This window comes from Miniopterus natalensis, chromosome 1 (assembly GCF_054644295.1).
Source record: "Miniopterus natalensis isolate mMinNat1 chromosome 1, mMinNat1.hap1, whole genome shotgun sequence".
In the NCBI taxonomy this organism is placed as follows: domain Eukaryota; kingdom Metazoa; phylum Chordata; class Mammalia; order Chiroptera; family Miniopteridae; genus Miniopterus; species Miniopterus natalensis.
This window is the reverse complement of record NC_142081.1, coordinates 74,857,485-74,876,239: the sequence shown is the minus strand read 5'-3', so window position 1 is coordinate 74,876,239 and position 18,755 is coordinate 74,857,485. Positions and strand designations below refer to the sequence as shown.

The 18,755-nt window shown below is 35.9% G+C and overlaps 1 protein-coding gene across 3 annotated transcripts in view; it reads left to right on the top strand.

Moving 5' to 3' along the window:
• The window catches only part of STRN3 (striatin 3), a 95,532-nt gene that overhangs the window by 46,161 nt on the left and 30,616 nt on the right, over positions 1-18,755 (top strand). For 2 of the 3 annotated variants that reach the window (XM_087823298.1, XM_016209508.2), the window contains exons 6-8: positions 2,443-2,569; positions 3,816-3,957; positions 17,484-17,594. In XM_087823298.1, the coding sequence (XP_087679424.1) occupies positions 2,443-2,569; positions 3,816-3,957; positions 17,484-17,594 (380 nt within the window). The remainder of the gene's footprint in view (positions 1-2,442; positions 2,570-3,815; positions 3,958-17,483; positions 17,595-18,755) is intronic. The other variant, XM_087823299.1, reaches the window with a different exon arrangement.

Sequence of the window (18,755 nt, the reverse complement as noted above, 5' to 3'; positions counted from 1 at the left end):
AGGAACTCAGAGAAAAGAGGGAGCAGAAGACTTTCGAAACTGTAATTAATCTTTGAGAGGACTAAGTGAAGATAAGATGATACATCTACAAAGTAAATAGGATGTTTTTGTTGTTAATTCTTGCCCGAGGATGTTTTTCCATTGATTTTACATAGAGTAGGAAGGGGGAGAGAGAGAGAAGCATCAATTGGTTACCCCCCAGGTGTGCCCCAAAGAAACAGGCTGGGATCAGGCCCAGGATTAAACCTGTAACCCGGGTATGTGCCCTTGACCAGGAATTGAACCTGTGGACTCTTTGGTGCACTGGCTGACTCTCCAGCCATTGAGCCGCAGCTTATTTTAAAAGTCAGAGATCAAAAAAGAGCTAATAGAGACTAAAAAGTGTGATAGAAATAATATATTTGTAAAACTTGGAAGATAAGGTTGAGGGACTTTCCCAGAAAAGGGAAAAGAGGATGTAGGACTGAAAAGCTAGGAAAATTCAAAGATCAGTGCAGGAGAGCCAGCATCTGACTAGGAGTTTCAGAAGGGAAGAAAGGTAAAATGGTATTTACAAGATTGCTAAGGTAGTAATAAAAGAAAAATTTCTAGAATATTTACAGACTGTCTTTCCAAGGATTTTTTTTTTTTTTCTGGATTGAAAGGATTCCCCCCAAGTGCACTATAAAATTACTGGAAAAAGATCCATACAAAGTCCATCATCATAAACAGGAAAAAGAAACATCTCAAAAGAAACAGCATGTTAGCATGCAAGTAGAGTCAAGTCTTAGGCCCTTCACAGTCCATGCTTGCTTTAATTTTTATTTTCCCAGAGAGCAATGATGTCCAGTATCTGTTTATGCCATCCTTGTATCTTTTGATAGTGTATATTTGAATAATTTCATCGTTTTTATTATTTGTTATGGTTGAGATTTGAGTGTTCTTTGTATATTCTGGACAAAAGTTCTTCATCAAATATGTGATTTGCAAATATTTTCTCCCAGTCTATCGGCTTGTCTTTAAATTCTCTGTCTTTCAGAGAGCAAGTTTTTAATTTGGGGAAGTCTAACTCATCAATTCTATCTTTTATTAAAGCCATACACATGTATTGCTGTAATCAAATATAATTTTAAAATCTAAAATAAGAGTTTTTACTTTAGAGACAGAAGTTTCTATCGGATAGTAGCACTTAATTTATCAAAGTTCAGAACAAATTCTCATATCTTAAATTTATTATAGCAAGTCCTCAAATAATGTTCCCTTCATTGCTGTTTCTTTTTTTTAAAAATTGTTAAAATATTATAGATACCCCCTTTTCCTCCCACTGACCCCGTCCACTCCATTCCCCCTCCATCATTGTTTCAATTAACTCTTATTTATGTCAGTTAGCCTTTGATAAAATTGGTTTCATACTTTGATTTCCTTAAAGTGGCAGAACCTGTCAACAATGTTAAGTGAGGACTTACTACTGTATATTCTATTTTCTATTTTTTGTCGTCAAATATTTTTTTTGCCTTTCATTTAATCCTCAGATATTAAAGATATTATAAGTACTGAGCTGAAAAGTGTGTTTTATTATTGTGGTAGGTTTGTGTTTGTTTTTACTGACTTGCATTTGGAAGCACAATCTCTTTTTGCATTCAATATTTATACAGGTCCTTAAACAATGTGCCAGATTTAGGTAGAGTGTAATAGTCCTATTAAAACCCTATGCCATGTTAAAGGGCTGTTAAAAATAATAGTCTGAATTGTATTATGTCCTTAATTTGGACTTATAGAACCAATCAGGGAGGAAGAAAACTGTAAGTTTTGTATATATATTTTTTGTTACCATGCACTCTTAGTGTTGATAAGGATATCTGAGATCATCTAGTTCAACTCCCACATTTTTTTCTCCGACCTGTAAAGAAGTTGAAGCCAAAAGGTTTAAGTGACTTGGCGAAGTTCAGGCAGCTATCTTTAGTATGTTAAGGATCCTGTTTTCTAGGTAAGAAAATCTGTGAAATGGATTGGAATGTTCTACAACTGATTTACCGTAACTTTACCTCTGGGCAGCCTGATAAATTAATATTTGGGCCAAGCTGTAACAGGTTGTAGAGTTATAAGAAATGCTAAATTAAAGTTACTTGCTTATGATGGCTGTATTTTGAGAAATAATAATACATTTGAGTAATAATACTCAAGGATTATTTTGAGGATTTTATTTTGATAAAGTAATTACTTAAAATACTTTGGACAATAAACATTGCAGAAACTCAGTCCACAGGGAATGGTCACTTTTACTTTATCATAAATAATCTTTTAGAATGCTTTTCTTGGTAAAATATTTAGACAGTACATTATAAATAGGTTGTCATTTGAATCTCTATATTACCTTCAAGTACTGTTTTAAAATAGAAACCTGAAAGAAGTATTAGAAGTAACCATTGGAATATTTGGATTCATCCTTTTCCCCTTTTACAGGCCTGGTGATGTTCTTGAGACATTCAATTTCTTAGAAAATGCTGATGACAGTGATGAAGAAGAGGAAAATGACATGATTGAAGGCATCCCAGAAGGAAAAGACAAACATCGGATGAATAAACACAAAGTAGGGACTTGATTTTCTATTCTTATTAGCTAAAATATATATATACTCATGAATTTCAAATAGAAATTTTTGAGATGTCTTAAGTTAAATTGGGAGTGATCATTAAATATTTTATCACATCACTTGAAAGTTTTATATATAAGCCCTGGCTAGGTAGCTCAGTTGGTTAGAGCGTCATCCGGATATGCCAAGGTTGCAGGTTTCACACATAGATACCGTCTGGACACATACAAAATCCAAGTTTCTCTTCCCCTTCCTCTCTCTAAACACCAATTTTAAAAAAAGTATGTGAGATCAAAAAACAGTTTTATATCAGTTCTTCCTGACTTACCCACATATAGTAGCAATTATTTGCTGGATCATTCACTAAATTGCCAGAAAGGGTTTGTATTTATAGGACTAATCCAGTGGTTTGTATTTATAGGACTAATCCAGTGGTTTGAAACATTTTTTAAAAAAGCAACACCCTTTCCACTTCTGCCACAATTAAGAGTCATTACTGTAGTCTTTCTCTTGATGTATAGTAAACAGGTGATAAGTTTACTGAAGCTTCTATAGGGATACTCCCATCCTGGGTGAGGGAGTAAACTATGTATCATAAATGTATGTATTGACATTCTTGTTCTTTGGCAAGGATTAATAATTTACTTTTGCTTATAACCTGAGAAACAGGTTTATCTATTTTAGTGGTGATGTGGGTTAGCTATAGAAGCAAAAATCGTTTGGGTGATGCATTTGTGAATTACCCTTTTTTGTTTTGTTTTGTTTGTTTGTTTTTGTTCTGGAAGGTAAAACACTGTTATGATTACCACAGCTATTGTGACTTCATTAGTTAATATTCTTATTAGCTGTGCCATACCTGTAAGTTATAGACTACATATGTAGTTCAAGGTAAGTGAGGTCAAGTCAGCATAAATTTCAGTGTAATTGAGTGACTAGGTCTTTAAAAGGGGGACTGAATATATTATAATTAAAGAGGTTAACTATACTCAGTCATTAACAGTCTTATCATTCTTACTACCACATTACTTGGCATCACATTTTACACTGGTCTTCACATAGCACTGTTGAAAACCATTTATCTAGAGTGTACTTTGGGATTGGTGAACTACATGGAAAATCTAAAATTTTGTACCTAAGTACTTTAAAAATGGGAGTGCAAATGTAAAGATAATTGTGTGAAAACATAAAGGACCCCTTTAAAATTTAGGATAAAAGTAATTCTTGGCTTATGTTTTATTTACAGATAGGTAATGAAGGTTTAGCTGCTGACCTAACTGATGATCCTGATACTGAGGAAGCACTGAAAGAATTTGATTTTTTAGTGACTGCTGAAGATGGTGAAGGAGCTGGAGAAGCACGGAGTTCCGGGGATGGCACAGAATGGGGTAAGGTGATAAAGAATTATGAGGGTGGGAGAAATTCTAACCCTTAAAGATATATTATTATTAAGTATTATATGTGGAATGTGTGTATCTGAATGTATGGTGGCAGTTACACTGAAAGCAAGAGGAAGTGGTATTGAATAATTTGCACTAGTTTATTTAGTTTGGGTGACTGAACTGTTTCATATATGGCTTTTGGTGGATTTTGATTTGGAAATTTGTTTTGATTTAAATTTGAAACATTTAGTCAATTTAGAAATACATTTTGTTTTCTCTAAGCAGATTTTAAAAAGTAAGCGTTTATATACAGTTTTTAAAATTCCCATTAATTAATTTGGTAATGTATAGGTTTCAGGAAGACTTAACTCTTTCAGTATGCCTATATGGTGTTATCTGACTTACTGCTAGGAAGTAATACAGCTACTAATCTTGAATTATATCTCTATATTGAACAAGTTAAGTATTAAACTTTATTACATATAATATTCAGTGTGAAAATACCAGGGCCTAGCCTTTGCAAGTGATACATAATGCTCATAATAACTTAGTTATAACTAAAAGGGAGAAAACTCAGTTTTGTTTATGTAGGTTTAAAAACCCCATTAGCAAGTAAAATAAAAGTAAAAAATATTTTACGATGATAGCTGAGGTCCAGTATGTTGTTCCTATTAAATATGTTCATTTAATCATCTTTCAGTGTTAGCATATTATCTCATAGGTAGAATTCAAATTGTGTTTACAGGGCTTTATTAGGGAAGGCTACTAAGTACCTTAACATATTTCACCTGAAAATCAAAATTTGCTTAGTTACTAGAAAGGAATTATCACTGGATTTTTAAACACTTGTGTGGTGATAGGAAACACACTTGGAGTTTCAAAATGCATTATTTATGTGTTGAAACTGAATATTGCTAACAGCAGGAGAGACAAGACTGAAGTAATAGATTTATTGAGTATTTTAATACAAATCTAGTACTTAAAAGATCTGAATTTTGTTACCAGCTTTCCCATTATTTGTAATCCTCGAGTATTGTTTTCAGACCTTCGCTTCTTTCTTAAGTGGAAAGAGAAGAGGCACATTCATTGAAAATATGAAAAAACTCCACAAATAATTTCTAGACTGGAATATACATTTTTGTACTTATTTTAAAATGACTATATCCTAGAAATTTATTACTATTTTAAAATGTTTTTATTGATTTTAGAGAGAGAGGAAGGAAGAGGGAGAGAGAGAAAAAAATCTGTTGGCCACCTCTTGCATACCCCCTACTGGGGATTGAGTCCAGAGCCCTGGCATGTGCCCTCACTGGGAATCAAACCAGCGACCTTTTGGTGCATGGGACAACACTCAATCAACTGAGCCACACTGGGCAGGGCTAGAAGTTTACTCTTAAGAATGAGCTGTGCTCGGGAGAAACAGTAAAAGTATCTAGTGTTTTCTTTTAGCTTCTTTGTGCAACCCATTCAGTGTTAGAAATACCTTTTTTCCCAATAATTTCTAACTATTAATGTTTTTCTGGTTTATTTTATAATTATGCAAGTATATTTAACTTCTATAAACATATAATTATTTTTAAATTTATGTATGTTTTAGAAGGTTAGAAGCCACAACTACATGTGAAGAAGAAAATTAAAAATTACCTATAATGCTACTATGTAGAGAGAACCATGGTTAACATTTATGTATAAATATATGTGTATTTAACAAAGGATTTTGCTGTGTGCCGATTTATAGCCCACATTTTTCACTTAACGCATCGTTCTTCTGCAGCACCATTTTTGTAATAGCTGCCTAGTATTCTGACATATTCCTTTATTTATTTAACGAGGGCTCTGCTGATATACACGTAGATTATTTTCATTTAAAAAAATAATCAAAGCAGTTTTTGAACATATGTATAGCTAAATCTTGACACATATCCATTCCTGTTTCTTTTGCCTAAAACTTCTGGAAGTTTAAATGTCAGTCAAAAGAATATACAAAATTTTCAGGAGTTTTAATTTGTATAAAATAGCATTATTTCTTTAATAAAAGTACCGTATCATATGCAATTGATTGGTGGTTCTGTCCAGAGAATTTTGACTATAGAGCAAAGAGTCAAGAGAGGACCTAATTAGTGGATGACAACTGTCAATATATTTACTTTTACTAGTAATATTTGAGAGTGACCTGAATCTGTGTAAATGGAAATAACTGACATAGTCTCTTCCTTCTAGAAGATACTGAAACATCTTTAAAGCATTTTTAAGTTCTTGATAAGGAAAAAGACTTTTTTAGGACAAAATCATTCAAGTCATTTCCTTAAGAACTGAAAACTGTCATAGGATCTATGCATTGTTTCTGAGTTTATCATTTCTACTCAATAAGTGTTGTATTCAGTTTTTCCAAAACAAGGAGTATAGATGTACAAACTCTCCCTGATATTTAATTCATTTACTTAAAATTTAAATTTACTTATAAATGGAAGTTGTCATTTTCAAGATTAAGGTTTTGGGTAAAGGGCACAGATAATTTCATTAAAAATACTCTGTCCAAATAAAATATATCCCATACTTACCTACTGCGGGTAATCTATGTTATTTATTTTTAATCCTTCCTCAAGGATATTTTTCCCATTGCTTTTCAGAGAGAGAGGAAAGGAGAGAGAGAGAAACATAGATGTGAGAGAGACACATTGATTGGTTGCCTCCTACATGTGCCCTGACTGAGGCCAGGGATTGAGCCTCAACCAAAGTACCAAAGTATGTGCGTTTGACCAGAATCAAACTCGAGACCCTTCAGTCTGTGGGCTGATGCTCCAACCACTGAGCCAAACTGGCTAGGGCTCTATGTTATTTTTTATTTTGATACTATCAATCTGCTCAGATAGCTCTAGTTTTGAACCCTTTTATCCTATGAACCATTGCTTTTTGGAAAGCTTTTAAATAATGCTTGTTTTGTCATCTATGTTAAGTAGTCTGAGTTTAATTTTAGTGGTTTTTAGCTCTTCTTATAATCAAAAATATTAGAGAGCACTTCTAATTTTGCTCTGTCTCTCATGAAGACTAGACATTTTAAGGACGTTTAGTTTTCTTCTACACTATTAAACTATGGTCTCTCAAAAGATACAGGACTATAAATGCAACTAATACTTAACGTTGCATTTAGTTATTTTTTTTAATTGAATTTATTGCAGTGGCATTGGTTAATAAAATTATATAGGTTTCAGCTATACAGTTCTACAATGCGCCATCTATATATTGTATTATGTGTTCACCACCCCAAGTTAAGTCCTTTTATCACTACTTAAACACCTTTAACCCTCTTACCTCCCTCCACCCCACTCCCCTTTCCCTCTGGTAATCACTGTATTGTTGTCTGTGTCTGCAATTTTTTTTTCTTAATCTCTTCACCTTTTCACCCAGCTCCTCAACCCGACTCCTATCTGACAGCTGCCACTCTATTCTCCGTATCTCTGAGTCTTTTTCTATTTTGTTAGTTTATTTTGTTCATTAGATTTGACATATAAGTGAAATCATATGGTACTTGCCTTTCTCTGACACTTATTTTAATTAGCATAGTACTCTCCAGATCCATCCATGCTGTCACAAAAGGTAAGATTTCCTCTTTTTTTATGGCCGAGTAGTATTCCGTTGTGTAAATGTACCACAGCTTTTTATACACTCATCAACTGATGGGCACTTGGGCTGCTTCCAAATCTTGGCTATTGTAAATAGTTGTGCAATGAACATAGGGGCGAATATATTCTTTTGAATTAGTGTTTTGGGTTTTTTCAGATGTATTCCCAAAAGTGAAATTACTGGGTCATTAGGGCAATTCCATTTTAAACTTTTTGAGTTAACTACTTTCCACAGTGGCTGTACCAATCTGCATTCCCACCAACAGTGCACAAGGGTTCTCTTTTCTCCACATCTTCACCAACACTTGTTTGTTGATTTATTGATGATAGCCATTCTGACAGGTATGAGGTGATACCTCATTGTGGTTTTAATTTGCATTTCTCTGATGACTAATAATGTTGAGCATCTTTTCATATGTCTTTTGGCCATTTATATACCCTGTTTGGAGAAGTGTCTATTCAGGTCCTTTGCCCATTTTTTAATTGGATTGCTTATTGTTTTGGTGTAGAGTTATATAAGTTCTTTATAAATTTTGGATATTAACCTCTTATCAGATGTATCATTGGTGAATATGTTCTCCCATTCAGTGGGTTGTCTTTTCATTTTGTTGATGGTTTCCTTTGCTGTGTTTAATGTAGGCCCATTTATTTATTTTTTCTTATTTCCCTTGCCTGGGGAGATATATCAGAAAAAAAATATTGCTATGAGAAATATCCGATTTTGCTGCCTATGTTTTTTTTCTAGGATTTTTATGGTTTTGAGTCTAACATTTAAGTCTTTAATCCATTTTGATTTTTGGGGGGTATAGTGTAAGAAGGTAGTCTAGTTGCAGTTTTTGGGGGTTTTTTTTGCATGGATGCATGCATCTGTCCAATTTTTCCAACACCACTTATTGAATAGATTATCTTTAGCCCATTGTATTTTTTTGCCTCCTTTGTCAAATAGTAATTGGCAATAAAGGTGTGGGTTTATTTCTGGGATCTCTATTGTGTTTCATTGATCTATATGTCTGTTTTTATGCCAGTACCATGCCATTTTGATTGCTGTGACCTTGTAATACAGTTTGATATCAGGTAACATGATTCTTCCAACTTTGTTCTTTCTCAAGATTGCTATGGCTATTCGGGCTCTTTTGTGCTTGCATATAAATTATTGGAATATTTGTTCCAGTGTTGTGAAATACTCCATTGGTATCTTGATAGGAATTGTGTTGATTGTGTAGATTGTTTTGGGTAGTATGAACATTTTAATGATGTTAATTCATGAACATGGTATGTGCTTCCACTTATTTGTATGTTTTTAGTTTCTTTAGTGTCTTACAGTTTCTTGAGTACAGGTCTTTTACTTCCTTGGTTAAATTTATTCCTAGTTATAATCATTGCCAGGACACAGATTTCTCCCAAGACTGAACCAAATGTCAACAAAACAGAATCAGGAGAAAAGCAATGTAATGGTGGCAAGAAAGGCAGCTGAAAATGGTAGTTAAATCCTAGAGTTTCCCTGATGCTTGTTGCTCCTGAAACTTGCTTGCTCACGTCTTCCTTCAAATACAGCAGATTCTTTTAACAAGTTACACTTTATTTAATTGTATGTAAGTGAGTTTCTGTTACTTAAAGTCAAATCCCTCTGACTAATAAAAGAAATATTATTTCTAGGTTTGTTTTTTAAATGCAATTGTAAATGGGATTGTTTTCTTAGTTTCTCTTTCTGATAGTTTATTGGTGTCTAAAAGTACAACTGATTTCTGGATATTCTGTCTATTCAGGTTTTCTGATTCTTCCTGATTCAGTATGGAGGATTGTATATTTCTAGGAATTTGTCCCATTTCTTTCAGATTGTCCAATTCATTGACATACAGTTGTTTGTAATATTTTCTTACAATCCTTTGTATTTCTTTGATGTCAGTTATTTCTCTTTCATTTCTAATTTTATTTGGGTTCTCCTTTTTTTTTTTCTTTTTTTTTTTTTTTTTTGATGAGCCTGGTTAAAGGTTTGTCATTCTTGTTTATCTTTTCAAAGAACCAGCTTTTGGTTTCATTGATTTTTTGTATTGTTTTTTTAAGACTATTTTGCTTATTTCTGCTCTGACCTTATTATTTTCTTCTCATTTTGGGCTTTGTTCTTTTTCTAGTTCCTTTAAGTGTAAAGTTACATTATTTCGGATTTTGGGGGGTTTTTTTTGAGGTAGCCTTGTAATGCTATGAATTTCCCTCTTAGGACTGCTTTCACTGTGTCTCATAGAACTTGGGTATTTGTGTTCTCATTTTCGTTTCAAATATCTTTTTGTTGTTAATCCTCTCCTGAGGATATTTTCTCCATTGCTTTTCAGAAAGAGTGGAAAGGAGGGAGAGAAACAAGAGAGAAAAAGAAAAAAATATTGATGTGAGAAAGACGCATTGATTGGTTGCCTCTCGCACAAGCCCCGCTGGGGCTGGGGATTGAACCTGCAACCCAGGTACGTCCCCTTTATTGAATTGAATCCATGGAATTGAATCCATGACCTATTGGTGTGAGAGCCGACGTTCTAACTGTGGAGGCACACCAGCCAGAGCTATTTCAAAATATCTTTTGATTTCTTCCTTGATCTCCTTGTTAACCCATTCATTGTTAAGTAATGTTATTTAGCCTCTATGCTTTTTGTGTTTTTGGTTTTTTTCTTGTGATTGATTTCTAGTTTTATACCATTATGGTCAGAGAAGATGCATGATATGATTTGAGCCTTGAATTTATTGAGACTTGTTTTGTGTCATCCCATGTGTCTATCTTAGAAAATGTTCCATATGCAATTGAAAAGAATGCTGTGTTGGGGTGAAATGCTCTAAAGAGATCAATTAAATCCATCTGATCTAATGTGTTATTTAAGGTCCCTGTTTTCTTGTTGATATTCTGTCTGGAAGATCTATCCATTGATGTCAATTGGGTGTTAAGGACTGTGACTGTATTACTGTCAGTCTCTCCCTTTATGTCCATCAGGATTTGCTTTGTATATTTAGGTTCTCCTGTGTTGGGTGCATAAATGTTTACAAGGGTTACATCCTCTTGTTGGATTTCTCCATTATCATTATGTAGTATCCTTCTTTGTCTTTTACTATATAGCCTTTATTTTAAAGTCTATTTTGTCAGATATAAGTATTGCTACCCTAGCTTTTTTTTTGCCTTTTAATTTGCATGAAATGTCTTTTTCCATCCTTTTTAGTGTGTGTGTATCTTTCATTCTGAGGCGGATCTCTTGTAGACAGTATATATGGGTCTTATTTTCTTATCCAATCAGCTACTCTATGTCTTTTGATTGAAACATTTAATCCATTTACATTCAAAGTGTTTATTGATAGGTACAGAGAGAGAGACAGAGACGTAGATGTGAGAGAGACACATCGATCATTTGCCTTCACATGCCCCGACCAGGGCCAGGGATTGAGCCTGCAACCCAGATACTTGCTCCTGACTAGGAATCAAACCCATGACCCTTTGGTCTGCAGGCCAACACTCTAACCACTAAGCCAAACTGGCCAGGGCAATAAGTACATATTTATTGCTGTTTTATAACTATCTTCCCTCCTCCCCCTCTTCAAGAAGACCCTTTAACATTTTTTGTAATACTTCTTTGGTGGTACCAAATTCCTTTAGCTTTTTCTTGTCTGGGAAACTCTTTTTTTCCTCCTTAAATTTTAAATGACAGCCTTACTGGGTAAAGTTGTCTTGATTGCAGGTCCTTGCTTTTCATTACTTTGAATATTTCATGCCAATGCCTTCTGGCCTGAAATGTTTCTGTTGAGAAATCAGCTGACAGTCAAATGAGAGTTCTCTTGTAGGTAGCTAACTGTTTTTCTCTTGCTACTTTTAAGGTTCTTTGTCTTTTACCTTTGCCATTTTAATTATGATGTGTCTTGGTGTGGGCCTCTTTTGGTTTATCTTGTTTGGGACTTTTTGCTTCCTGGACTTTGTGCGTCGTTTTCCTTCACCAGGTTAGGGAGATTTCTGTTGTTATTTCTTTAAATGGGTTCTTGATCCCTTGTTGTTTCTCTTCTCCTTCTGGTATTTCTATGATGTGGATGTTGTTATACTTCATGTTGTCCCAAAGGTCCCTTAAACTATCCTCATTTAAAATTTTTTATTCTCATTTAATTTTTTTTTCTTTTTGCTGCTCTGATTGGTAGTTTTCTGTTACCTTGTCTTCCAAATTGCTGATTCTATCCTTTGCTTTATCCACCGTACTGTTTTTTCCTTCTGGTGTGTTCTTCATTTCTGACTGGTTCTGTTTTATGATTTCTGTGTCCTTTTTCATGCTGTTGTAGTTCTCACTAAGTATCTTGAGCATCCTTATAACCATTTTATTTGAACTTTATATCTGAGAAATTGTTTGCCTCTATTTCACTTAGCTCTTTTTCTGGAGACTTCTGTTCTTTCATTTGGGGCATGTTTCTTTGCTTCCCCATTTTTGTCTCCCTCTTTGTGTTTGTTTTTATGTATTAGGTTGATCTGCTCTGTCTCCCATTCTTGGTAGGGTGGCCTTACGTAGTAGGTGTCCTATGGGACCCAGTGGTACAGTCTTCTTGATCGCCTGAGTTGGGTGCTCCAACTATGTCCCTTTTGTGGGTTATGTAGGCCCTCCTGTTGTAATTGAGTCTTGTTTTTGCCCATTTGTGCATGGGGTCAACCCTCAAGCTGATTTATTCTGAAGATCAACTCTGACCACAGTGTTTGAGCTGCTGTGCAGGTGCTGACCACACAAAGCTGAATTCTCCTCAGCAGGATTTCGTGCCTCCCAAGATCTCCTTTGGATATGCCGCTTTTGAAGCTAATTAGATCCTACTCTGATGTTGTCCGAACCTGGCCACTGGGTGTGTTAGTTCTGGGGCCTCTTGGGAGAGACTCTGGTGCAGGCCAGTGGCAGGCATTGCCGGTGACTGGTCCTGGGCAACCTGTTTGGAGTTAAAAAGTCATCCACAGTTTGTGGCTGCCTCTGCTAGGCATGGGTGTGCATGGGAAGGACCAAACTGCAGCAAGACTGCTTTTACTAGCACCAGGCACAGGGACAGGTCAGCTAAAGTCCCAAGGCACCCCATGATCCGCCTCTGCCTACCTTTTCCCGCCAGCTGCCTGTTTGTCTCAGTCACTGAAAGAGCCTCTGGCAGTACTCAAGTTGCATGAAGTAGTTCTCAGTGAGTCACCGTGTGGGGTTGAGTGATGTTCACCAGTTTGATACAGCTTCAAACTCGGTACCAGTTCTGGCTTTGAGGCCACTGAGCAAATGTTCCAGGGTATACCAAGTCTTGTTGCCTCCTGCTTAGTGGTGGGGCAGTGTCTCAGGGAGTCATCAGAGTGAGGCTAGCAGAGTTTATCAGGCCCACACAGAACAAGATTTGGCTGTGTAAAGGGAAAGCTCTGTACCGGTCCTGAGTGCAAGGGAAAAATGGCCTCTGTCCTATAGACACACAACTCAGTTTGTCCCAGATTCTATCAGGATCCTGATCTCAGCAGGGAGGGTTGCCAGGAGTCAGGAGGATGGGGCTCGTGGATCTCCTGTGAGGTTGGTGCTGGTCAGCTTTGGGGCAATGGGGGATAGTACCTCTCGCCCCAGAGCCACACAATTCAGTGTATCCTGGATTCTGCCCAGACCTTGGCAGGGCAGACCAACCAGGAGTCCAGGGGGTGGGGTTGCCAGGACCCTGGAAAAGGGGGCTAGTGGATATCTAGTGAAGGGGAGGCATCAGTCAGGTTCGCAGGAAAGTGGGAGGAATGGCCCTAATCCCAAAGTCATACTCCTCACTCAGTGACACTTCCCAGACCTCTACACCCCAGCCCAGGCAGCTGACACCTCACACCTCTGCAGGGCACAAGCTCTGCAGGGTGGAGCAACAGAGCATCTAGAGTATGAGGCTATTGAATTCCCCCAGGCTGGTATCATAAGTAGGAGAATGCACCACCCAAGAAAGATGGTATCTGCAGTGTGAGAGAATAACTCAGCACTGAGATCCTGGCAGCTGTCCCTTCACCTCTCTTCCCTAGAATGACAAATCACAGTCTCTTCTTATGCAACTCTATTCTGGTTTTCCCTCACTCCGACAGAGCCCAGGGCGAGTGGTTGCGAATGTGATTTTGTGCATTGGCCTTTTAAGAGGGCTCCTGTTCCTCTTAACAGACTCCTCTCTCTCCCTGGTGGACAGAATCCCTGCAGATTTTCACAGTCAGATGTTTATATGGGTTCCTCTTCCTGGCTCTGGTGCTCTGGGCTCTGGGCTGGGGAGCTTGGCTTGAGGTTGAGAGCCCACTCTACTCAGGGGGACCTTTTGCAGCTAAGATAATTATGCAGAATATCCCTCTAGAATCTCAGCCGCCGCCCATGGGAGTGGGGCCAGTCCTTTTCTCCTGTCTGCCCTTTCTACCATTTTTGATGTGGCTGCTTCTGTAAATCCTTGGTTGTAAGACTTCTTTTCAGCTAGTCTTCAGTTGGTTATTCAGGTTAATTTCTCTATATTTTAGTCCTAATTCCTGTTTGGTCCTGGGAGCAGATGAGTGTATCTTCTACCTACTTGCTGCCATCTTGGATCTACCATCTTGCTAATGTTTGTATTTAAATATAATGGGTAAAGTACTGAATATTTGCATAAAGTAATATTAGTTAAAAATTTATGCTACATTAAGTAGATTTATATAATTCCTCTACTTTGGTAGATTACCATCATAGAAATATATGTTTTTGTGGTTTTTGAGTTGTTAAGGGTCAATTTGTGCATATTTGTGTGTGTTTGTGTTTGTTTAAACAAAAAAGTTGCCATATCTGCTTCAACCTCATTTTTTGGTATTTTTCCCCTCTGTAGATTTTTTAGAAACAGAATTAATATGTAGAAGATTATGCTGGCTCTTCCCTTTTGCTCTTAACTATTTCTTATAAGCAATATGAAATCAGCTATTACTTACCAGGCAAAGTTTCAGGATGTTGTTTGTACACACATACATTCACCAGTCTGTTCTTTGCATTGCCTAAGTTTACCTTTGTTTTCTAGACTTGAGTTGTCTTGCAAGTAATATATATATATATTTTTGTCCTTTAGCTTATCCTTTTTTATTTCTTTGCTTTTTCACTCTGCAGCATTTTGCCATTCTTATTAGAACCATTTATAGCTTTATTTTTTCTACATAGATCTTTTAGAAGAACTGTTTGGCTATCTTATTAAATTTTTCTGTCCTGTCTCATTTCCTGTATAAAGTGTATAACATTTCTGTTTGTTTGTTTCTATGAGATTTAAAAATACTTACTAAAAATGTGTCTTATCATCTTGTTTGAAGTAGTCACTTAAAAATAAAATTTTTTAACTTGATGGTTGCCAGAGGGGAGGGGGACTGGGTGAAAAAGGTGAAGGGGTTAAGAAGTACAAATTGGTAGTTACGAAATAGGGCAGTGTAAAATGCAGCATAGGGAATATAGTTAATAATATTGTAATAACTATGTATGGTGCCAGGTGGGTACTGGAAATATCAGGGATGGATTACTTTGTAGAGTATATGATTGTCTAGAACTGTGGTGTACTCCTAAAACTAATGCAAAATAACATCAAATGTAAACTGTAATTGAAAAATAAAATTAAAGAAACATATTTCTAAAAAGAGGAATTGTTAACTTTATTTGTATGAGTGCAAGTGATTAAGTCTTTATTTTTATTTATTTATTTTTGCCAATCCTCATCCGAGGATATTTTTTCCATTAATTTTGAGAGAGAGTGGCAGGGAGGGGAGAGGGAGAGAGAGAAACATTGATGTGAGAGAGACACATCAATTGGTTGGCTCCCACACTCGCACTGACCCGGGCTGGGAATTGAAGCTACAACCCAGGTATGTGCCCTTGATGGGGAATCAAACCCGAGACCCTTCAGTGCAAAGGCTGATGCTCTAACCACTGAGCCACACAGGCCAGGGCTGATTAAGTCTTTAGATTACAGTTTTTTCCTTAATTGTATAAGTTGATACCTATTCCTGATATAGCATAGTTTTTAAAAAATGTTATTGTTAGAGTACATGAAAAGAGAATTACAGCTATATTACAAACAGATTACAGTTTGCAGATTTGACTATTTTACACATAAATTTCCCTCTTGAACAACCAAATTTCAAGTAATTTAAGTTGGAAGATTAACTTAAATCTTTGGCTTTAGCTTTTTACATATTGACTACCTAAGCTCATAGGTAAAAAGTGATAACAATTATAGTAGGAAAGACTCAAGGTACAGTAAATAATTTAATTTCTATGTGCCATTTAAATATGAGAATTTCTTAAGTTTCCTATGTATGGTAGCCTATAAAGAAAAAAAGGCTTTTATATGTCCACTCTCTAGATTAAGTCATTGAGGCCTAGGGAGTTTATAAGAATTGTGAACCAGAATATAATAAATTATTAAAAATTTAACAAGTATGTTTTCCCTAAAATCTCTCACTCTTCTGTCAGTCTTATTGATTGACTTAGCCTATGTATTTTGGTGTAATTTTTATTTAATAACAAGGTTATGTAAACTCATAGTTCTAATTTTGTAACAGGACGTTAAACTTCCTAATAACATGGGCTGTTTTAAAAGTAAATAGAGGAAGGGAGATTAATTGATCGGTTGCCTCCCATATGCACCCATACTAGGGATTGAACCTGCAACCTAGGTATGTGCTCTGACCAGGAAATCAAACCCGCAACCTTTTGGTGTACATGACAATATTCCAACCAACTGAGCCACCTGGCCAGAGCAGAAAACTCTTAATACTTAAAATAGTCCTAATAGACTTACTATACTGCTTTTTTAAAAATACTGTATTCCTCTAGTTTGCTATAAAATAATTTTTTTCCAGGCACAAGTGTTTACTTAAGTAACAGTTTGTTATACTCAGCTAAAATAGCTGATGTGTTGTGTTTAGCCAGATACATAGCAATGTATATTTTCCTTCTACATGCTTGTCGCTGCTTTTATCTTACCATAAAAAAAAAAAAAATCGCCTCTATAAAAATTCTTTTTTAAAAAAAAATTATATCTTTATTGATTTTAAAGGGAGGAAGGGATAAGGAGAGAGAGAAACGTCAATGATGAGAGAGTCATTGATCGGCTGCCTCCTGCACGGCCCTCACTGGGGATTGAGCCCACAACCCAGGCATGTGCCCTGACCAGGAATCGAATCTCAATGTCCTGGATCTTAGGTCGATGCTGAACCACTGAGCCACACTGGCTGTGCTATAAAAATTCTTAAGTAGAATTTGAGGGTTTATTTGCTAATCTTAGTTGTAGACCAATGGACGAAGGTAATGAGATGTTGAATTATGTAAGTGGGGTGGGGCAGAGGTGGCCATTTCCTGAATGCCTTGAAGGGATTATTGGAGACACTGTGTTTTGGAACTATATGTCTGTATTTATTGGATTAGAGTGCCTCTCCATTGTTAGTTATCCTGTGCATGCAGAATCAGTGTGACAGAAGATGCATGAATATTTTCATCAGTAAAATGGCACTGACCTTTCCAGCTTGCCCTTTTGAGTAGTTCGCATGTATTCATTTATTTGCTTTTATGATGCTGGCTGAATAATTTTTATTAATGTTTTTGTAAAGATGCAGTGATCTATTTTTTATAACACTAGATTCCTAATGTCAGTCCATTGAAAGAATATCCGTTATTGAAAGAATAACATTCAAATTTGTGATTCATAGAAATGAAACATCATTTAACGATTATTAGTGTTAAATGTTTAGAAATTTATGAGATGGGCATTTAGAGTTTGAGTTGTGAATACCAAAACTGAGACTGCAGCTTTAAAGTATTTTTAGTATATGCTGTTAGTACATTTTTATTATGATTACGTAAAGCTATAAGAGTTTATGCCAACAGCTTGCATTGCCAATTGCTGATTTTTTTTCTTTTAATAATATGCTGAATGTAGATAAAGATGACTTCTCCCCAACTACTGAGGTTTGGGATGTAGACCAGGGACTAATAAGTAAACTGAAGGAACAGTACAAGAAGGAACGAAAGGGGAAGAAAGGGGTGAAGAGTAAGTGCAGATTCTATTACAATTTTTGTATTCCAGTCTTTGAAAAACAATTTTTCAATTCTGTTTTTTGTTTGTGCATTTTTTTTTTCGTTAAGGGGGCAACTAACTTTAAAATTTGTCTGTTGTATAATTGAAATTTATTTGAATATGATTCAAGATGTATTATTGATCAAGTGAAAAATCATTTTAAACATTGGATGAGGAAAAGGGAAGATTTCCAGGAGGTTTGTTTTTTGGGGTTTTTGTTTGTTTGTTTTTTTGTAAGCTTTGAAATATTTACCAGATTGTAAGAAATAATGGCCTTGGAATTAAAAATAATAGAAATTTGTTAAAAAGGAAGAAAGTATAAGTTTGTTTATTTTTGCTACATAGGATTTGTAGCTATAGCCAGCTCATACTCAGGCTCCGTTTCTGAGTCTGGGAACCCTAACATAACAGTGGTGAGGAAAGCCCTTTCCACAGGTTTTGCTTTTTTGCCTTAATCTAACAGTAAACAACAGCAAAAAAAAAATCCCTCCTGGGTAGTGTTTTCTTGGTAAGTCTAGTAGAGTGAAGGCCAAAGGGAGAGGGTAGTGGTGGCACTAGGATTTGTTTGGTCAGCATCTGAGTGTCTTTTGTTGCTTTGGTGTATTTTTCAATGTGTTTCCTGACTAATATACTGTAAAAGTATAAATTTGGCTATAAGCACCTCTAAAAGAAGTAATTCATTTTTATTTTGTGAATCAAACTTTTAAAAGGCACATGAAAGATATAGTCAGATTTGTGACTATTAAATGGAGAAACTTGAAACTTATTTTTGGGATACTTTATTTTGAACTAGCCATTGACTCCTGCTAGTCTAATTTTTTGTTGTTAATCCTTACTTAAGGATGTTTTTCCATTGATTTTTTTCTTTTTTTCTTCAGAGAATGGAAGGGAGGTTGGGAGAGACAGTGATAGGAGAGAGACACATTGATTGGTTGCTTCCTGCACATGTCCTGACTGGGGCTGGGGATTGAACCTGCACCCCAGGTGTGTGCCCTTGACTGGGAATCAAACCTGAGACCCTTTGGTCCATGGGCTCTAACCACTGAGAATGCTGGCAGGGCTAGTCTAACTTTTTTAACTATCAAGATGAAAACAGTGGATAACAAAGGCAAAAACCATATAGATAGTTTTTTA